The sequence below is a fragment of the Balaenoptera ricei genome, chromosome 3 (genome assembly GCF_028023285.1).
Source record: "Balaenoptera ricei isolate mBalRic1 chromosome 3, mBalRic1.hap2, whole genome shotgun sequence".
Taxonomy (NCBI): domain Eukaryota; kingdom Metazoa; phylum Chordata; class Mammalia; order Artiodactyla; family Balaenopteridae; genus Balaenoptera; species Balaenoptera ricei.
Genome location: NC_082641.1, coordinates 72,988,210 through 73,011,003, shown reverse-complemented (window position 1 = coordinate 73,011,003; position 22,794 = coordinate 72,988,210). Strand labels below are relative to the sequence as shown.

Genomic DNA, 22,794 nt, shown 5'->3' with positions numbered 1-22,794 from the left:
TGTAAATTGGTACAGCCACTGTAGATAACAGTATGGAGATTTCTCAAAAAACTAAAAGTTGAATTACCACATGACCCAGAAATTCCACTCCTGGGTATATATAAAAAACAAAAACAAAAACACTAATTCGAAAAGATACACACACCTCAAAGTTCATAGCAGCATTATTTACAATTGCCAAGATATGGAAGTGATCTTCTGTCCAGGCACAGAAGAATGACTAAAGAAGATTGGTAATACATACAATGGAATACCACTCAGCCATAAAAAAGAATGAAATTTTGCCATTTGTAACAACATGGATGGACTTGGAGGGTATTATGCTACATAAAATAAGTTAGACAGAAATAGACAAATACCATATGATGTCACTTATATGTGGAATCCAAAAAATACAACAAACTAGTGAATATAACAAAAAAGAAACCAACTCACAGGTATAGAAAAAAAACTGATGGTTACCAGTGGGGAGAGGGAAGGAGAGAGGGGCAATATAGAGCTAGGGGATTAAGAGGCAGAAACTATTATGCATAAAGTAAGCTACAAGGATATACTATATAACACAGGGACTGTAGACAATATTTTATAATAACTATAAATGGACTATAACCTTTAAAAACTATGAATGACTATATTGTACACTGGTAACTTATATAATATTGTATATCAGCTCTAACTCAATTAAAAGAAGTTTTAAAAAAGTTAAAATAATTTTAAAAAAATCAATAAAAAAGAAAAAAAGAAGAAATCAATTGACTATAGATGTATAGGTTTATTTCTGAACTCAATTTTATTCCATTGAATAAATTCTATATGTCTATCCTTATGCCAGTACAACACTGTATTGATTAGTTTAGCTTTGTGGTAAGTTTTGAAATTGGGAAACATGAGTCCTCCAACTTTGCTTTTTTTTTTGTTAAGAGTGTTTTGACTGTTTGGAATCCCTTGCCATTTGTTATGAATGTTAGGATTAGCTTTTCCATTTCTAAGTCCATTGGGGTTTTCATAGAGATTGCATTGAAACTGTAGATCACTTTTGGGGAGTATTTCCATCTTAACAATCATAAGTCTTCCAATCCATGAATACAGGATGTCTTTCCATTTATTGATGTTGTTTTAATTTTTTTGGCATTGTTTTGTAGTTTTTTGTGCACAAGTCTTGCACCTTCTTGGTTAAATATATTCCTAAGTGTTTATTCTTTTCAGTGCTATAATAAATGGAATTATTTTCTAAATTTTCTTTCAGATTGTTCATTGCAGTGTATAGAAATACTAGTGATTTTTATGCATTGATCTTGCATCCCACAACTTTGCTAAAGGTATTTATTAGCACTAAAGACAGGTGGATTCTTCTGTTTGCTCTGCATTCAGTCTGTTGTTATATATTGTTTTGGTGGAAGTATATGAAGAAAATCCAACTTCTCATATATATTTAGTTAGGATAGGAAAAAAAGAATTTTAGCAAGTTTTTCAGATAATTATAGATATTTTCTTTGATAACTATATCAAGTCTCAGTAAGTGATAGTTTCTTAAAGGTTAGCTGCAATGTGGCATGTGAAATCGTATCAATAAGCATTTTTTATTTACTCACATTAAAATCCCTTGGTCTTATACTTTATTATTTTTTAAAAATATTTATTTATTTATTTGGCTGTACCAGGTCTTAGCTGCGGCATACAGGATCTAGTTTCCTGATCAGGGATGGAACCCGGGCCCCCTACATTGGGAGCGCAGAGTCTCAGACACCAGGGAAGTCCCCCTTGGCCTTATACTTTAAATGCATCTTTTATCTGTGCATGATTTTGTCACACTGTACATTTGGAAAATATTAGGTATACTGAGTTATGAACATTTTTTAAGTGTTGATACTTTTCATAATATGATATTTGAAAAACCATGTTATTATAATATCACCACCAATTTCATCACCACCAATTTCAATTCTTTCAGTTTTGGGAAGCGGCCAAACTTATAGAGGCAATAAAAGTTTTCTAAAATCTAATTTTTGTTTGAGATAAAGCTTGAATTTTATCAATGGTAGCAAATGCTGTCTTGTTTTCCTTGAAGTAACTGGCTTACTCTGTCCATTTTCAAGAAAATGTCCACCAAATATCCAAGTCTTATTGACCATAGTTTTTCTATCAGTCATTCTTTCTATTAAATTTGTGTCTGATGATAAAAATGGCTTGTTCAGCTTCCAACTCAACTCAAGGGCTTTTCTTCCAAACAACCACTGTACTTTGATATGTAGTAGAAGACCTTTATGCAGCTTTACCATTTCATCAGAAAGAATAATAATAAAACTAAGTAGTCAAGGGTTGAAATTTAATAATTAAGGAACATTCTCAAGTAAAGGTTTTTTTTTAAAAAAAAAATGAGTATGGGGAATTCCCTGGCAGTCCAGTGGTTAGGACTTGGCCCTTTCACTGCTGCAGGCCCGGATTCGATCCCTGGTTGGGGAACTAAGATCCTGCAAGCTGCGCGGCACGGCCAAATAAATGAATAAATAAATAAAATTAAAAATAAAAAATGAGTATGTAGCAGTGAGCAATATAATGACTATTAATATAGTTTGATGCCACGGCCTTGATTCATTCACGCAAGTACAAATGATACCACGGTGAGCAAGGCAAATAACTTCTTAGAATTATTGCAAAAATAGTTTTGACCTTGAGGACTCTATGAAGGAGTCTTGGGGATTGGCAAGACCACACTTAGACAAGTTTGGCAGACCACACTTTGACAAAAGCTGGTATAGCTATTGAAATGTCAGTTTTGCATAAGACTGCCTTAACTTCACAAATGTTGAAAGAAGTGGATGTTACCATTCTTATCATAATCTCCTTGTTGAAGTTTTCCAGTCTACTAGCAATGCCTTTAGGTGCTCTCATTACACACACCCAAACAGCAATAGTAGTCCCCAATTTCAATTATTATGAAATTGGAATTTTAATGGGGAAAGGACAGATATTTAGAGAAAGGTGAATATGGCTCATGGAAGGTAGGACAAGGCAGGCAGAAAAAAGATTTATTATAAACCCTTTCATGTATTCACATCCCTTTCACCACCAAACTCTATCCCATCCAGTTGCTAAAACCAAATAAAGCAGAAAAGCTAGCATATCTATTTCACCATACTAGATTATGTAATGGTTTTAATGGCTTTTGTCTTATGAGCAACCATTATACAAAGAATCATTCTTTCTCAAGCTAATCCCTTCTTTTGCATCAGCATTAATTATAAAATCTATATAAATTGTCTTTCACAAAGCCAAGAGTAATACACAAGGAATTTTCTTTTGAGGACTGCTGTAGTGAAGCAATAAGATTTAGATATCTTTATAAACAAATTATTCATTTATATTAAGTTATGCTATAGATAACCAAATCTATAGTGTAACCTTAAAGGCAAAGTAATAAAAGGGAAGTAAATCAAGTTTCTATTAATACAAATTGATTCTCCTATAAAATAACAGATTAGATTTAGAATATTAGAAAGGAAAATAAGTCCTTTTCAAAATAACAGATTAAAAAAAAAATGAGTTTCAATGTGTTTCTTCTTAACAGACTGTTCACTGGTCAACATATACCATTGCCAAACTCACTATTCTGTGGAAAGGAAGGAAGTTTCCACTACTCTCGTTATATGCCCCAGCGGGTAAATCCAAGTGTGAAACCCTCTTTGAAGTCAGCAGGCATTCTTTGCTTCAAATAATTCTGAAAGGATTTAGAAGCCCGATAGGATTAAAGCTTGGAAAAAAGAGGAAAAAAATCAGCTCAACCTTAACTGTAAATAAAAGAAAACATGGTGAGAAGGGAGAAGGGAAACTTAGATGCAACAATTGCTACAGTGGTAAATCTGGCTTATTTTGTATTAACAGGGAAAACAGACTCACTAATGAAGGTATACAAGAAGGAACCAGTGAAAAATATCTTAAAAACCAAAATGGAGCAACCTCACGAATTTGGGTGCTTTGAAAAAATATTTTTAAACCAAGTATTTTTAATCCAAATTAATCTGATATATTATGTTCTCTCTGATTCACGCCAACCTCTTTCCTGCTCCAGTTACTGCAATAGCCTCCTAACTGACCTACCTGCTTCTATGAGTTCTACCTTTTAAAATGATCCATTTAAAAGGTAGATAATGTCCTCCTCTGCTCCAAACCCTCCCATGGTTTCCCATCTTTCTGGGAGTAAAAGTCCAAGTCCTGGGAATGGCCTACAAAGTCCTATCCGATTTGTCTCCCTCTAACCTCATGTCCTGTTGCTCTCTGACCTTGTGCAATCCACTCCAGCCACGCAGGCCTTCTTGCTGTCCCTCCAATACACTGCACAGTTCCTCTAGACCTGGCACTTGGCTGTTCCTTCTGCCTGGCAAGCTCTCCTCCCATGTGCCAACATGGCTCACAAACTGACTCTCTTCAGGCCTGTGTCTATCAATTTTTCAATCAGGCCTTTCCTTACCTACCCAATTGCAAAAGCAACTCCCCCTACCCAAAACACTGCAAAAAAGAATGTCTATATGTATATAACTGAGTCACTTTGCTGTACAGTAGAGATTGGCATAACATTGTAAATCAACTATACTTCAATAAAAACAACAAACTACGGCAACCTCCTTCCCTACTTAATTTTCCTCTATTAAATTATCACTATCTAACGTACTAATGTTTCATTTATTTATTTTATCTCTCTTCCACCACAAGAAACTCAGCTCCATGAAAACAAGGATTTGGGCCTGATTGTTTACTACAGATCCCCAGTGCTTAAAACAGAGCCTGAAACCCAGTAAGTGCTTAGTTAATATTTGTCAAATGAATAGATGTAATTTCTGTCTATATTTTGTCAGATGAGCACTACCTTCTCATTAGGTATATGCACCGTGCTGTTCTATGATTCTTTATATGGATGGGCATGGAAGCTTTGCTTTGAATTTCTATCTTGTCTTTTCAAATACTGTTGGTTAAGCTAAGGACTGTCACGGGAGTGTACTCTATCTGGAAAGACCTAGACTAGAACAAGAAAACACTTTTTTTTTTTTTTGGCGTATGTTTGATTGATTTATTTATTTATTTATTTATTTTGGCTGTGTTGGGTCTTCGTTTCTGTGTGAGGGCTTTCTCTAGTTGTGGTAAGCGGGGGCCACTCTTCATCGCGATGCGCGGGCCTCTCACTATCGCGGCCTCTCTTGCTGCGGAGAGCACAGGCTCCAGACGTGCAGGCTCAGTAGTTGTGGCTCACGGGCCCAGTTGCTCTGCGGCATGTGGGACCTTCCCAGGCCAGGGCTCGAACCCGTGTCCCCTGCATTAGCAGGCAGATTCTCAACCACTGCGCCACCAGGGAAGCCCGAAAACACTTTTGTGTCTTCATTTTGGAGATCTTTCCATGTATGTCTTCATTTTTTCTTTATGCTTCCCCACCTCCTGATCTTCCTGACTCCATGAACACATTACTGAATACCTGAGAAATCTAACTGGATATCCACTCTCTGGACTTTATTTTGACTTGTCCTCCAATTCCAGATGCCTTCACCCAGTTCCACTGACTGGGTCATCTATCATGTTCTCCTTTGGTGAAGTGGACTCAATTAATTCTTTCTGACCATCATAGGTCGTTGGAGGAGTAGGCAAAACAGCAAGCAGGTTATAGATTCTAGGGCATTCACCTGCCCCAATTTACTTATGTGGCCACAGTAATTGTAGAGCTCACAGGAAACAAGGCATTTCAAATTATAGTCTACTTGGGACTTCCCTGGTGGTGCAGTGGTTAAGAATCCACCTGCCAATGCAGAGGACGTGGATTCGAGCCCTGGTCCAGGAAGATCCCACGTGCCACGAAGCAACTAAGCCCGTGCGCCACAACTACCGAGCCTGCGCTCTAGAGCCCGCGAGCCACAACTACTGAAGTCCGCATGCCTAGAGCCCGTGCTCCGCAACAAGAGAAGCCACCACAATGAGAAGCCCGTGCACTGCAACGATGAGTAGACCTGGCTCACCGCAATTAGAGAAGGCCCGTGTGCAGCAACGAAGAGCCAACGCAGCCAAAAATAAATAAATTTATTAAAAAAAAAAACTATAGTCTACTTAATTGTAAACATATATAACTATTGCTTTCTATGTGTAACAACTACTTAGCTAAAGAATTTAAGAATAGTATTTTGAGTCTAGTTTTCATCTAGTAACGTCTGTATAGATAGAGACTTTTGAAGTCATTCAAGTCACAGTTAATATCCCTGAATTACATTTACTTTCATTTATAAGCATTTATATTTGCATATATAAATGCATTTATAAGCAACTCTGAATTCCTGAAGTATGCTTGACTCTTCTTTTATCTACATTATGGCAGAGCTGTGATTATGATAATCGCTATGCTTTAAAATCACAGGGTGAACAGCAACTAGGGAGCTCATCTGGTTTATCTCTAGCAGAACATAATCTGAATCATGCAGTCTGGTTTGTTTGTTTTTTTCAAGACTTTTGGAGAAGAGACACAATAATTTTTTCTATATATAGATAGTTTGAAGATCAGAGATGAGGGGTTTTTTTTAGGTTTCATCTCATAATCCAGTTTTAAATTCATTTAAGTATTTCCTTGGTGTACTACAGTCTTTTGCTTCTAGAAAGTAGAATGAGAAGGAACGGCTGATAAAAGGATGAAAGAAATCTGGCAGAGGGAAATAAAGAAGAAATATAGAAAGAATTAAATGTTCCATTACTCTTTCATTTTTTTTGATTTCCAAGAACCAGATTTGATCTGGTTCTTTTTTACAAACACTCACTACTTGCACACAAAGTACAAAGAGACTCAGGAATGATTAAGGGGGTGCATGGTTGACTATTGGTTAACTGTGGATAAAACAAGTCCAGTTATTCATCAATAATATGTGTTCAGTCTTAATATTTTTAAATAATAATAAAAGCACATGGTAATAAAAATTCAGTCTATGTAGAGAGGTCTAAAAAGAAAAGGCAAAGTTTCCTGCCGCATCTAGTCCTTTCAACCACTGTTAAAAATTCCTTTAGTTATTTTCTAGAAAGAAAAATTAAATGCATTTTCCTATATAGATATATGAATGTGTGTGGGGGGGTGGGCGATGAGGGCTGTGCATTTAAAATTTTATTACAAAAGAATAACATACCTTCTATGTGGCAGCTTACTGTTTTCTCTTTAAAATACATTTTGGAGACCTTTCCATGTACCTAGTAATGGAAGCTCCATGAATAAGGAAACTTTGTCTTTTTAAGCATTGTATCCCCAATGCCTAGAACAAAGGTCTCACAAATACTTTTTCTCCAGAAAAAATGTGTTAGGTAAATGAATGAATAAATCAGAAGAAAAACAACTTCATTGTTTTGAGCAAAGGCATAATATTGCATTATTTAAATGTACCAGAAGTTTCCAGTCTGCTATTGATGAACATTTAGAATATTTTCAGATTTTTGGCTATTACTGTAGTAAACATTCCTGAACCTATCTGTTAAATCTTACACATGTTTATCTGTAAGTGAATCCAAGGTAATTACTTTGCAATGTACTAGTTCAGTCAATTGCATTTTTAACTTTCACATTTCCAAGTAACACTCCTAACTGGTTGCATCACTTTACACTCTTACTAAAATACAATTTTTATTCTGGGGCAAACCACAAAACCTAAATGTTTAATGTCAGAAATACACATTCATAGAAACTACGTATTCTTTCGTCTACAGCCTTTTAATAAAAACTGTGTCAGATGAGATCTAAAAAAACTGAAAATCCTTGTGGCCTTGCTCAGCACTAGGCACATCCTTTTTCTCAAGGACAAAGTACTTGTTCCTTCTGGCCAGCTTTTTGGAACTTGGCCAAAATTCATGGCTAACTGCTTCCTTTGTGTATTCTAATAATAAGATATAATTCTATTACTGTCTTTTTGTAAAAAGCTCAATAACTGCACCTTTGTCAAATATAAATAATGGTTCAAGAGCATGCACATGTCATTGAGAAAGTATTTATACAAAGGAAACAGGTAGCAGTCCTGTAGAAGTGCTTGAAATTCTATCTCTTGGGCTTTCACATGGATTCCACTGCCTATTGACATTAAAATAAGAAAAGTAACCTATATGCAGAAAGAAGGTTGTATTCACATTAACATTCATGAAGGCTGAGCAGCTTGAGCCCTACACATCAAGTAGGGAATATATCCTTTGTTTACCGATGAGAAAATGTCTCAGTGATAAATGGTTACAGACAGGGGTGTCACAAGGGCAACAGCATACAGAACAGCTCCGACAAACTTAAAAAACATTTTTTTTTTAAGTCTTCTTCTCCTCCAGTTCTTTTTGCAGATTGTGGAGCGCAGTGCCTATCCCCTCAAATAAAAGAAAAATATTGCAATGCAGAATTCCTAACCTTTACTGAGGCACTTCCCAGAAAACAAAAAACATACTCTTTGAGAATAATTTAAAACAAAGCTTCAAAGGTTTCATGATGCATAAATATTCAGACATTCTGAAAAGAAGTGCCCTGCACCCTGCACCCTGCCTGTTTGGGTCTAAAATGTATATTGTTATAAGACAGCACGGTCGTCAAAGTGCAAAGTCTAACGTCAACACTGGGAGACATTAGGCACATCGTTAAAACGCTTTACACTCATTTACATAAATTCAAACACATTATCATACTCATTCAGTAAATTTCTGAGAAGAATCATATATGAGGTCATGAATTTGTCATTTTACAAACTAATATCTTATTGACTCCAAAACTGACTTGGTATACTTTCAGTTAATTTTCAAAACAAAATAAGTTAAGTTATAACTTGTAGACAGCCTTGTCTCATTGAGAATAGGAAGCCTGGAACCAGGGCTCGAGGGCAATTACTTCCCGGGGCCTAACTCTAGGTGGCTCACTTTCCTCACCTAAAAACACAAAGGCTGAAACAACTGTCTCCCGCCGCCCAAGGGTTTTTTCTCCAGCATTTTGTCTTTTCTGCAGGAGTCTAGAGGATTCAGCAGGAAGCGTCAGAAGCACAGAACAATCTAAAACATGGATGTCGATACTATGCTTTGGGGAGTCCTTCCCCATCACACAGAAACCTCCAGATGCCGAGCAAGAGGAAATGCACAACAGCCGCCGACAAATCCCCAGCACCTCCCCCCTCAGTGTTTTCTAGCCAGCCTTTGCCACCGCTGTGCGAACGAAGGACAAAGGCGCACCCGGAAGGTCGCCCCGGGCCGCCGGGTTAGCCCCGGGCCTTGGCCCTGGATCTATTACGTACTGGAGATGAAGGGGCGGGGCCGAAGGGGAGGAGTCAGGGGCGGGGCTGGAACCGGACCCTACTCCTGGGCTGCGGCGGAATCTCTGCGCCTGCGCGCCCGCGTAGGCCTGTGGTTGGGGAGCCCCAGGTTCTGGGCTCGCCCTCGCGCCCCGGCCCCCGCCTCCTCCAGGTCCCTTCCCACCTCCGCCCACTTGACGCGATGACGCACGGCAGGTTTGCGGACGTGGCGGCGGCGCACGGCACTAAAGGCCGAGACGTTGGCGGCGGCGGTGACGGTCGACAGGGGCAGCCAAAAACGGAGGCTTGGCCATGAACTGGCCCGGGACGGCAGCCCTGGCGGCGGCGGCGGCGGCGGACTTGGTAGCCGTCTCCTCGTTGAGTCCCGCCTGCTAACGGGACAGGTAAAGATGGTGGTGAGAGATCGGGGGTGGCCGGGTCCCGGCCGGCGGGGTTGGGCCCTAGCTGCACCCTCGCTGGAGGCGGCGCGGACCCCGCGGCCGCAGATGTGGCGAGGCGCCTGGTTGGGGCTTGGACCCCGGCCCGCGTGGAAGACACTCCGAGGCAGGGGAGACCTTCGAGACCAGCTCCACCAAAGCCCCTTGTTACACTGTCCGGGAAACTGAGGCTCAGAGGAAGGACTCCTACTTGCCCCAATTCCGGAGCAGCGCATTTCCCACCTAGACACACTACATTTCTCCCACAACTTCGTGTCTCTGTTGAATATTCGTTGACAGCATCTCGTCCACGTCGTCCAAGTGTGATGGTGTAAGATAGAGATCTGAGATTTAATTCTCGCAGGGGGTAACAGGGAAAGAAAAAACAAGACGTGTGGAAAGGAGGAGGAGGGAAGTTAAGTTTTTAGAAACTGAATTGGCCGTGGCAGGTACAGTCCCTGTGATACTGGCCCAGTGCTGAACTAGATTGTGACCTGTGGCCCTTTTATTGCTCTCTGCTTAAGGAATGTCAAAGCGAAACACCCAACAGCATTTATGCAGCACGAAGGCGTTTGGGAAATCATTTTCAGTCAGAAAGTGAGCTAGCTGATGAGTGCTTCAACACGGTATCCATTGGATTACTCTTGCAGGCTTGTTTCAGTTTTCTGAAGGGGGTATTCGTGCTTTTTTTCCTGCCTTAAGAGAAGTATGACAGGTGAAGAGAATTGAACCAGATGACTTGAATACTGTGTACTTTCTAATCTGTATATAGTTGGCTCAGATAATTATATGCCTGGGCCAGAGTCTACCTTTTCGCGTCAATTAGGGACACAACCAATTCTTGATTGTCCACAAACAAACTACACAGTTTGTGGTATTCTACTGCCTGCGTTTCATTCCAAGCGGAGTGACGAGATCGTGAAACAGATGACGTTCTAGTCTTTAAATATTATTTAGCAATATATCATGGAGAGACGTTGATATAAGTATCTAAAATGGCTTTGGGGCATTGCTCAGTGAATTTCAGCTGTACTAAGCCAGTTTGGGGCTCTAAGACCAAATTATCAGGGGAAAAACGTCTAAAGGGCAGCATAACTGAGTCAGTATAGCCATGGGTAAATTGCTGTATATTAAGTGGTTCATAACTTTTTAAACTTTTTGAGGATATGAAAACAATAAATATTATCCCCAGAAAAATGTACATATGTATAAAATTTTGCCTAGGAATCCACAGGATTCACAGACATTCCCTACATTAAAGACAGGAAAGACTGTAAAATAAGTGGAAATAAAATCATTATCTGTTTTAGATGAAGGTGAGATACTCCACTCTTTCAACTTTTTTGAGAACAGAATAAAAATAAAGCATCCTTAATTTATTATTGTATTAAAACAAGTTTAAGCTTGTTAGAGTTGTCACTTGTTAGAATTCCTTGAAGGAATAGGTGTGACTTAAAACTGCTTTTAAGATGTAAAATGTGGTAGCTTTCTTTAGTTGGGTGGCTGTTGAGTTAGGAATTCCAGTTCATGGTAATAAATAATGTAGCTCTTGGGGGAACAGGTGAAATTATCGACTTAATATATAGCTATTATTTATGTTATCTGAATAGAAACCTTTGAGTTTTTGAAGCATTACAGTGTTGCCATAGAGCAGAGTCAGAAACTGGTTTTCAAGGGTTCTATTCAATGATATGAAATAGTTCCCCAAATTTTAAAGTATGTCCCAACATAGAGAGTATGTAATCTATTGTCATGTATATTACAAATTCAGACTTCTGGAGTTGGTCTTTTTTGATTTTTTTCTTTTTCACCTGGTACTTGTCCATAGTATTCACAACTGCCTTTGATACATCATTTAGTCTTGGCTTCTATGGCACAACATTTTCTTGGTTTCCTACTCCTCTGAACACTTCTTTTCGTCTTTGCAGTCTGATTTTCCTTCGTCTAGGTATTAAACGTAGCAGTTCTTCAAGGGTCAGTCTTGGACCCTCTTATTCTGCGTGCGCTCTCTCCCTCTCTCTCTCCCTCTCTCTCTCTCTGTGTCTCTCTCTGTCTCTGTCTCTGTCTCTCTTTCTCTAATCTCATCTACACAGCTTCAGTTTCCACCTATGTGCGGATGAGTCATGAAATTATATCACCCAGACCTTTCTGAATTTGACTACATAGCCCACTTGACTACTTGACATTCTTTTTGGTTGTCTTAAAGGAATTTACAGTCAAAGTTACCAAGCCCCCCGCCCCCACCAAGCTCTTCTTCCAGTGTTTCAGATCTTAGAGAATGGCACCACCGTTTACTCAGGGATGCAAATCAGAAGTCTTGGTGTGATCCTTAACTAATTTCTTTTCATATCTGAGCCACATCATTAAGCCTTAAGTATTTATCTCCCCAAATTCCTCTTACTACCTCTCTACTCTCCATCTTTCACAATAATTGAGAACAATCTACTATCCTTTCTTATGTGAACAATTAATATGAAGCTAAAACTGTGAATGTGGTAATAGTTTTTTATGTTCTTGTATTGTTTTTTGTTTTTAACATTGACAGACTTTATGGGGGCGAGGATCTGGTTTCCACCTGGGATCCTACCCTCTTAATATAGATAAGAAGGGATTTAGAAACCTCTGTACAGTATCTGTTCTGGGCCCCCAGGGCAGGAAGGGGGTGATTGCTGGGTGGGCGGGCTGGAGGGGTGGAGGCAGGGCCCTTACCACCTGCATGCCCACATCCACCCTGAACATGAGGGTGGGGTGAGATGCTCTGGGAGGGATGAGGGAGTCCCCAGGCTAGGGGCAAGCTGGCAGCAGGGGCTGTGGCAGGTAGCCACAGCTTCAGCAGCACTTGGCGCCACGGTTGCAGGGCAGCTTGGTGCTGGCATTGTCAGTGGTGCACTTGTAGTCATAGGTGAGCTCCTCACCATGCAGGGTGCAGTGCAGGGTAGGTGAAGATGATGATGGGCTTCTGGCCCTCCACATGGGTGACTTGAGAGAAGCAGTTGGGCTCACAGGAGTGGTTGATGACACGGGCAGCATTGCCATGCTCCACATGGGTGACTTGAGAGAAGCAGTTGGGCTCACAGGAGTGGTTGATGACACGGGCAGCATTGCCATGCATCGTGGCATCCCCACAACAAAGCCATCCATTCGGAACATGTAGCACCCAGTGCCCTTCCCATCGGAGAACTTCTCCCGCTTATTGTTCTTTTTTAATGAGGATAGATTAACTTGATGAAGGTGAGTTGAGAGTGAGTACACTTAGGTCAGCTCTCATCTCAGTCAGTCTTAAGATGTCTTTTCTGAAGTAGAAATGAATGTAGAACTTATAATCTGTTCGCAATCTTTATAGACCATAAATTGAGTTTCATGAGGACTTTGGTAAGTTAAAGTTTGGTGAAAAGCTGCCAGGGAAGAAAAATCCCTGGTTGAGAGCAAAATTATGACCTGTATAGAAGGCACATACTATACTAAATAAAAACACTGAAATCAACGTGATCCAGGGAAGTAGGTAGGGAGTTCAAAAGACAGTTCAATCCCATGGAACTTAAAATGCAGAACAACTCAAAGTTTGGGGTTCATAAAAGTGTTGTGTGTGTACATATAAAACATATACTTTGATTCTATCAGATCTGTAAATTGTATATATGATCACACGTTTTTAAGACATAATACAAAATTATTTCTGTAATTTTCTTCACATACTCAGAATGGGGAAACTTAATTTTTTGACCTAAAAAAATATAGCAATTTGCCCTTGTTAAAATGTAATCATCACCATGTTTTGTGATATATGGTCTATAAGAATGGATTACTTCTTCCTCCCATCCCATTGTCTCCATTGCCAATTACGTTCATTGTACTTCAACAACTTTAAAACTTGAACCTAAAACCATTCTTTAAAAAACAAAAGATAAAGTGTCCTGAATATAAGATTCATGTAAATCAGTCAAATGGATCAGCTACATTCCAAAGTTTTCTCTGCCTTCTTTCCCTACCAGATTTTGACATTATGGCAGGGAGGCATCAGAATCGTAGTTTTCCTCTTCCAGGAGTTCATTCAAGTGGTCAAGTACATGCATTTGGAAATTGTACAGACAATGATATGTTGGAGGAGGATGCTGAAGTGTATGAGCTTCGATCCAGAGGAAAAGAAAAAATACGAAGAAGTACATCGAAAGATAGACTGGATGACATTATAGTATTAACAAAAGATATACAGGAAGGAGACACTTTAAATGCAATAGCCCTTCAATACTGTTGTACGGTAAGTTTTAATTTGATTTTGCATAATGCAGCCCCAAATAAATTATTTGTTCATAGCACAAAATTGAAATAAATTCTGTGCCCTTTTATCTTGTATTCCCCCCCCACCCACTTTTTTGTCTTTTCACAGAAATCAGTATCATGTTGGTGGATGTTAACTTTTTAAATTTTTAAGTGAATACTTGAATTTCTGTTTATTTCTAAATCATGATTCTATTTTCAGATTGAAAAACACTCAAATGTGTTTATTTTTCTCCTTATTCAAGTTGTAAGGGAATGTAGAAATATATAAGGAAAGGTTTTTTCCTGCCCCAATTTCCTGAGATAACACACGTTGGTGTATTTCTTTCCATACCTTTTTTGGGGGGGAGATATATATGTGTGTAGTGATTTTTGTGTTTTAAAAATTGGTTTATATTATACCTATTACTCTGCAAGTTGCCTTTGACTTTTTCATTTCTTAGTATATCATGGATATCCCCCATAGCCTTATAGATCTAACTCATTATTTTATGTAGCTATATGATATTGCATAGTATGGATGTACCATAATTATTAAGTTGTTCTCTTACTCATTGATAGGATTTTCTCCATGTTTTGCATTGTGCAGTGAATATCATCACAACTGGTACCTTATTTCTGTGAAATAGATCCTCAAAAGTGGGATTTATAGATGAAAGGTATATTTTTTATTTTACTAGGTATTAAACTCTGTTTAAATCCATTTAATGTCTGTGTCATGTCCATCTTGTATCCATAGCATGGAATCTATTTTCATGTAAACACATTGATATGGAAACTGTTGATATCTTTCGTTTTCAAACTTTTTATTCTCATGCTCCCAAAAGAATTTTGAAATGTATATACTGTGTACCTCCTTGCACCTTTTAAAGTGAACATCTTAAATACATCCTGACTTAAAGTAGTTATAAAGGATTTAATTTCCAGAATGTTGTCAATATTGATTTTTAAAAACAAGACTATTAGAATACTCTTTAAATATATGCATGGAATCCTAAATACCACCAGGATTTGCTACCTAAAATCATTCATTTAAAATATATATATATGAGCTCTTGTTTTAGTAGCATGAAATTTTATATTTTAAAATTTTTTATATATTTAAAAATTTTTTCTCCTTGATTAATATTTTCATCCCCCCAAAAATCTTTCATAGTATGAAATATTTTTATCTTGAAAACCTTTTATTGATTACCTGTCATAGTTCTCTGCAATAGAAACACACACATATATTGATAAATTTATATATATATATTTAAATTTAATTTTAAAGTCTCCGATGACCATGAGGTTCTATGTATTATTTTTCCTGAATAATTATTGCAATTATTCACAGTTGATCAAAACAAATATTATAAATTTTAATTTAAATGTTTAATAAATATTTTATTGAAATGCATTTCTTGATGAGGTAAGAAAAGCTGGGTTTGGGTTTTTTTTTGCGACTTGTTCATGTATGGCAACATTATTTATTGTTAAATCAGAAAATATCTGATTTCATTCTTTAATGCAAATAAAATTGTTAATATGTGTTCTGTAGAGAAGACCACTGAGAAATAAATTATAGAATGTGCTTTAGAAGGATGATAATGGAAAGTAATCAAGACTTTAAAATTAGGGGCAAGACTGAAAATATCAAGGTGAAGATCCAAGAGAAGAGAGTGGTCCAGCAGCTTTATTAGAGAAAGACATTAGTTTTCTTTTAATGAGCCTAGAAAATTTTCTTAGAAAAAGAGAAATTTGAAGTGCCATCTGAATGATTAAAAATAGGTTATATTTCCAATGAAGTGAAAAGGAGAAAGTATTTCAGGCATGACAGTGATGTGGAGATTTCAAGGAGGAAATAAGGCGGACAACAGAGGAAGTTTAATAGCTGTTTCAGAAATGAGTGACAGACTAGGATGAAGTGCTTTAAGATAACTGAGGGAAAGTTTGATATATAGTAAGAGAATATCATTGTAAGATTTTAACAAGAGTGCTGCAAAATGGGGTGGGGGGGCGGCGGGAACCTGCTGGTGAATTAGAGGGAATCCAAGAAAGAAGTTACTGGAAGATGATCCAATGAATATGATTAGGGCTTAGGCTAAAATATTTATAGTAAAGAAGAGAAGAAGCCAATAGAAAATGTATTGGGGGGGAAATCACAGGGTGTATCCGCGGTTTCCTTAATTAAAATGAAGAGTGATGAAAGGCAGTTAGCTGAACGTTAGGGAAAAGATGGCATTGGCCACAATAATGGGAAAACTGATATAGCAGAGATAGGGAGTTAAGCAGTGCTCCCTTTTGACAGAGCTCAACTAGCAAAAGATTAACCTTACAAAAGGATTTCTCATTTAAAAATATGGTAATTAGTGCTATATTCCACTTATAAATATTCAGTCTTAGGAATTATTAAAAATATGCCTGTTATAAAACAGTGATAAGAGGAACAAAAAGTTCAAGGATACATTTGGAATCCTAAATGTAACCAAGGAAGTTAGCGTAACAGAGAAAATATTATAGGGATATTTAGAGAGATAACCTAGGTAGATGCTAAACCTTGGAAACCTGGTTCAGAAAGATTATTGAGTAGTTATTAGTCGGAATATACAATACGAGGCAAAAGAGCATTTAAAGAGAATAGAATCAGGCTTTGGGGTTTGTCAGTGAATCTTCATTTGCCTTAAAAGAGTCTCAAGGTAGTAAAATGACAAAGCACCCTTTAACATTACACTCATCTCCAAGTTACTGTTCAGTCCTCTCTCCCTTTTCCTCCCACACATACACTTCAAAGGAATTGATTTTTCCAATAAGAACTCTCATTCTTCATCAGTAATATGCAGTTAATCCAGGTCACTACTACCTCTTAAGAACCCTGTTTGACAACCTGGATTCTGCAGGTTTCTGACTTTCCTACTATTAAAATTTAATAACAGCTAACATTTACATAACATACTGTGTGTCACTACTATAGATGTTCTTTGGACATTTTAATACATTAATCTTCACAGTAACCCTATGTGGTAGGTAGTATTATTACTGTCATTTTACATATGTGAAACTGATTTGCAGACAGGTTAAACAACTTGCCCCAGATCATACAGCTAGAAAGTGTCAGGACCATGCTTCAAACCCAGATAGTCTGTGCTTTTAACCACCATCATATAGTGCTTTCCTGGGCACTGTTTCTTAATCTCCTTTGTGGATTTCTCTTAACTCAGCATACCCCTCAAATGTTGGCATTCCTCAGGGATCTTTCCTATGTTACCTTTTTCTCCTAGACTTTTTCTAGTGAATCTATCTACTCTTGTGACTTCAATTACCATTTTTGCTGGTAATCCACAAATCTATATCTCTAGCTGAGATCATTCTTCTGAATTTCAGGCATACATTTATAACTGCCTTTGGACATCTTCCACTTGGCACATTTCAAGCACCTCGAAGTCAACATGTGTGAAATCTGCGTTCATTCTTTTATCCCTCTACAGTGTTCCATAATCTCAGTGAGTGACATCATTATCCATCGAGTTGGCCAAGCCAGAAATCTAAGTTTTATCCTAGACTCACTTTACCTCTCTGATATCAATCACGTGATAAATGATCAGTGCTTGGGTTTACAGCATTGATGGAAATGATGGATTAATAACTTAAAGGCAGTTGGAGAGCCTGGCATAGTAATTGGTAACCTGAGAAACACTCTCCTGCTCCCCTTACTCACAATGGCAGGTGGAGAGAACATGTAGACAGGTCGAGGACTATATAAAATATATAAGGAAAGCTTATAAAAATGGCTGATCTGGGGGATAGTTGAATAATGCATTTACACCAAGAGGTTTGGGGAAAAATGGCTTCAGGAGACAAGTGAAGGAGACAAATTATCATATTTTATCAATTCTAAGGTGTATACTTTTACACATTTTAACATCTTTGAAGTTAGAATGGTGGCATCTTCAATATTTGGTGGGGTTTTTTTTACCTTAATGATACATAAAATAATGGCACATCTTAGAGTGGATTGCATCTTGGCTTTGATAAAATATGGTACTTTTAGTTGGGTAAGTTGACATTTGCCTATACTCTAATCGCCACATTAGAAGAAAGAACATAAGTATCTGTAATCCTTCCTTCACAAATTGTTTACAAGCGGCAGAAGTATGATATTTGCACATGATATAGAAAGAGAAATACCAAAAGATCCTAGAATCTACTTAAATAGCTAGGATTAGTGTTAATATTGATAATATGTGGGTGATTATAGAATGTAATTGGTGATTCCTTAAGACTGGTAGATCAAGAATGGTATAGAAATGTTATCCACAAATAATATAAAATCCTCTCTGGATGTGATAACTTACTACTTCTAATAATTAAGCTCAATTTTTTTTCCTCCAAAAGTAACTGGGATGAATGAATATTACTACTTCTATTTTGATTTAGAATTAGTTGAATTTTGCTTTTTTTTTTTCTTTACAGGTAGCAGATATCAAGAGGGTTAACAATCTCATCAGTGATCAAGACTTTTTTGCCCTTAGGTCTATCAAAATTCCAGTAAAAAAGTTTAGTTCATTGACTGAAACACTTTATCCTCCAAAAGGAAGACAGACTTCACGTCCTTCATCTGTTCAGTACCTTTCAGAACAACAGGAAGTTTTGTCAGCTAATGATTCTCTTTCTTCCAGTGAGTCAGCTGGTAGCTTTTTAAAAGAAGTAGACCGAGACATAGAACAAATAGTAAAATGTACAGACACCAAAAGAGAGAACCTTAATGAGGTGGTGTCTGCCTTGACAGCACAACAAGTACGTTTTGAACCTGATAACAAAAACATTCAACGTAAGGATCCTTATTATGGAGCAGACTGGGGAATAGGGTGGTGGACAGCTGTAGTGATAATGTTGATAGTAGGCATAATAACGCCAGTATTTTATTTGCTGTATTATGAAATTTTAGCTAAAGTGGATGTTAGTCACCATTCAACAGTGGATTCTTCACATTTGCATTCAGGAGTCACACCCCCATCACAGCAGAGAGAAATGGAAAATGAAATTGCTCCAACTAAAGAAATACCCTTTGGCCCACAAGATGACCATAAGCTTTATAGTCAATATTCTCAGTTACCTGCTGCTCAACACAAAACATAGCAGTTAGTTCAGTTACAGTGTTAGTGATCACCTGTGTATCTGGAATGTGGTGGGTGAATCAGTTATATTAAATAACCACTTCAAAGGCAGGATTTAGGGAGACTGAAGATGCTTTGTTTTTCACCTTTTTTTTGGTTTGTTTTTTGGAGCCATTTACAAATGGATTGAGCATAAAATCCCTACAGTTGCTAGTTGTTGATACTGAAAGCAGTAAATCTGTGTATCTGTTTTATCAACGCTTAAAGCAGAAATGAATTTAAATATGTGTCTCGGAAGTTCCTGGAAAATGCATTTTTTCTTATTCAAGACTGGTTATGTTCAAATTTTATTTTTTAAGCAATTGTTTTTGGTTTGAGGTTATTAATAGTAAATTCATTAAGCAGAATAATGATAGCATCAGATATCTGCAACTGAAGAAAATTTATTACCATCAAAATATTTAGTTGCAGAAAAGTTTGATTCTAAAATTATTTGATAGGACTTACTTAAAATTTCATTTCGAAACTTAAATAAAACCCCACATTTAGTACATACGCTATGAAAACATAAGTAGAACAGAAAGGGGAAAGAAATGTATAATGTCTGTAATAGAAGCTGAGATATATTATTATTTTTAAGCCCCCAAATTAATGTGTTACTGTTGGGAAGTTGCCATTTGGTCACTAGAACACTGGATTATGTCAGGACCTAAAAGTTATCTTTGTCTCTTAAAGAATGCTGCCTCTGCTTCTGTTTTTTAAGTGATTATATTTGCCTCTGATGTTTGAAAGCACTTTTGTTGTTCTTTGATGAAAAGTGTTATACATGTACAGATTAGTATTAATTAGCAAATATTTCCTTACATACTGTGATAAGTTGTTGCTGTGTTACATGTAATAACATGCCTTAATTACATTTAATGCCTTATAATACTTTATGTAAACTAGTATAATTTTTAGAATTAAAATTAAGCATTATTTCAGATGGTCCAATAGGATTCATAACATAGGCTGTATAAATTTGTCTCCACCTTCACTGTCAGGCACAAGTTAATGGGATCATAACATTTTCGTTGTCTGTCTCTGAGGTCTGTTGCAGAAAAGCAAGGGTAAAGAGACCTTTTGCATTAGCAAAAACAGACAAATTGCTTTGTATATTGATCCCTTAACCTCTGTTTTTCAAAGAGAAAATGTTCAACTTAGGTCTTTTTTCCCTGAACTAGAGCATCAAATTGGGGAAGAGAGGCCAAAGGTGTATATGGATTGGTCAAAAGAGTGCCACTTTTAAGATCTGTTGTGGATCAGAGTCTGGCTAAATAAGCATTTGCATACTGATTCCATCATTTAGTTTTTAAAAGTATGTGTTTTTAAAATGCTATCAAAATGATTCATTTGGTGGAGTCTGGCTGTTTGTGTATAATAAAGTATGTACCTTAAGATATATTATACCACCTCATTTTCTGGGCATTATTTCCTAACTTTTAATGTTTCAGCTTTTGACCAGTCATTTTATATTTCAAACTTCAGTCTTGATACAAAGTGGGGTGAATAAATATATATGCTTAATGAGGCTTAATGTACTTTTAGGAGCAGTGTATCATAGAAAGACAGGACAAAGATGTCAAACATTAAAGCCCTTGCATATATTAGAGGGCCTTAGACAATTACCAAAAAGTGTTAATATGGAAGTTTGTAGCAAATTGATTTTTTGAGTTAACTCTATTAGTTTAAGATTTAAAAAATTGTTTTAATGTGCTTTGGGCATCTTGAGAAAAGTATGATCTTTCTAATTTATGCTCAGTGTTAACTTGGTCAGTTTACATTGTATTTATTAAGCCTGCTGAAAATCAAGTTTCAAGAAAGAAAATACAGATTATTTTAGGGTAGAATGGGCTAGATGTCCTTTGAAGAACTTTGTTTACATCAAATTGATGAAATTACGGAGTCAGGGATTCCTTTTTGCTAGTGGTACTTTGAAATTGTGATAGAGAAGTCTGATTTATAAAATAAGTAACTTTTTAAAAAGTAATGAGGTATACTATGTACTTGATTAAAAACCTTTTCTGTCTTGCAGAGTGTCCTATTCCTTGAAGGCAGTATAACATATCCGTATGACACAGGCAGTTTCCTTTGTCCATATATTTGAATTACATTGGGTTGGCCAAAAAGTTTGTTCGGGTTTTTCCATAACATTTTACAGAAAAACCAGAGGGAACTTTTTGGCCAACCCAATATATTTTTTTACTTAATTGAATATAATTTGAATTATATATAATTCTCTATATATGTATAACATATATAGAATTCTGTGTTATATATATAGAATTCTAGATTCTAATCCTTAAGTGTCATTTGTAAAAGAAAAGTTTCCTAAGCATTTAATAGATTTAGAATAATTTTAGCTTTTAAAAAGTACTAATACATCAAAATTTGTAACAAATGCAGATTACTTTGTAAAACTTAATAAAACAAGAAAAGTTATTTGATATTGTGGCTTTTGTGTTGAAACCCTTATTTGAATTTACTTTGAGGCTTTACATTAGAAGATATGTACACACACACACACATACATGCAGACGTAAAAGTAACGGAACTGTGAATCATTGCATTTGGTTCACTTAAAAAGTTGGAGTTGCAAGTGAAGAAAAACCTGCTATTTTTAAAAAGGGCAGATTCTTTCTTAAATGGGTACAAATGGTTAAGATTGTTTCAAACTAATAGATGCCATTTAAATTAAATATTTTTTGCCATCGTATTCCTAGAAAATTATAGGATTCATGTCCCCAAAAGATATATTAAGATCAGTTATAGAGTCTGGTGGCCACGTTAAGAATTAGAAGACAGTAATGTTAAATTAATTTCTCCAAAGACTTTTTGTTTTTTAAAGCTTATCTTTTTCTGGACTCTACTTACTTGTTCAGTGGCCTGAAGAGTTCTTTAAATGAAACACTGTTTAGTCATTAGTTCTTTTTAAAGGTATCTACTACTAAAATTACCTACTTGGGAATATGAAGGATACAGTTAGAGTTTTAGAAATATCGTGAAACAAAGATCCAGTCAAAGTGTTACAGAGTAAAGGTGTAGTTTTTAGGAGTCTGTATTTAAATGGTACATTATGATGGGAATCATTCTTATTTTGAATTACAAAGTTGCTCAAGAAATCAGTATTTTTCTTCCAAGTATGTGCATATTGCACTGTTAGATCATAGAAATCTGAATGCTTTATTTAATTCTTTTTATGTATGCAAATTGTATAAATCTTTTGTATAATGTATTTTATACAGATGCAGCATGGAATTGTAGAATGTTATGTTAGCATGTACATCTGTAAAACTGGTTTTTAAAACTTCTTGCCCCTCATTTTTCATATTTTAAAAGATCTGCAAAATGTAATAAAGTTTCTATTTTATTATTCAATCGAAAATGGAATCTGGTTAATTTAATTGAATAAAGCAAACCTTTTCTCCTCCTCTATTAGACATACTATGTAAGATAGACTGAATTGCCAAAGATTTACCAATTCAGATTCCCCCTTGTTATACTGAAACAAAATACACTGGATTATTTATAGTACATAAGTGAAAGGAAATGAAAACAAATTTCAGATGAATGTTATTTGGGGGGGATCTCTGATCTCACGGAAGAAGGCCTCATGAGACCTGGTCCACACCTTGGCAAGTTACAGATTGGTCGTGTAACAATATGCTCTATTTATATGTAAAT

The 22,794-nt window shown here is 36.6% G+C and overlaps 1 protein-coding gene across 1 annotated transcript; it reads left to right on the top strand.

Moving 5' to 3' along the window:
* The first annotated feature begins 9,347 nt into the window (after positions 1-9,347).
* On the top strand, positions 9,348-22,305 carry LYSMD3 (LysM domain containing 3). The gene is made up of 3 exons (XM_059916761.1): positions 9,348-9,664; positions 13,690-13,955; positions 18,428-22,305. The coding sequence occupies exons 2-3, from the start codon at positions 13,701-13,703 to the stop codon at positions 19,091-19,093; spliced, it is 921 nt and encodes a 306-aa protein (XP_059772744.1). The 5' UTR covers positions 9,348-9,664; positions 13,690-13,700; the 3' UTR covers positions 19,094-22,305.
* Positions 22,306-22,794: the final 489 nt, after the last annotated feature.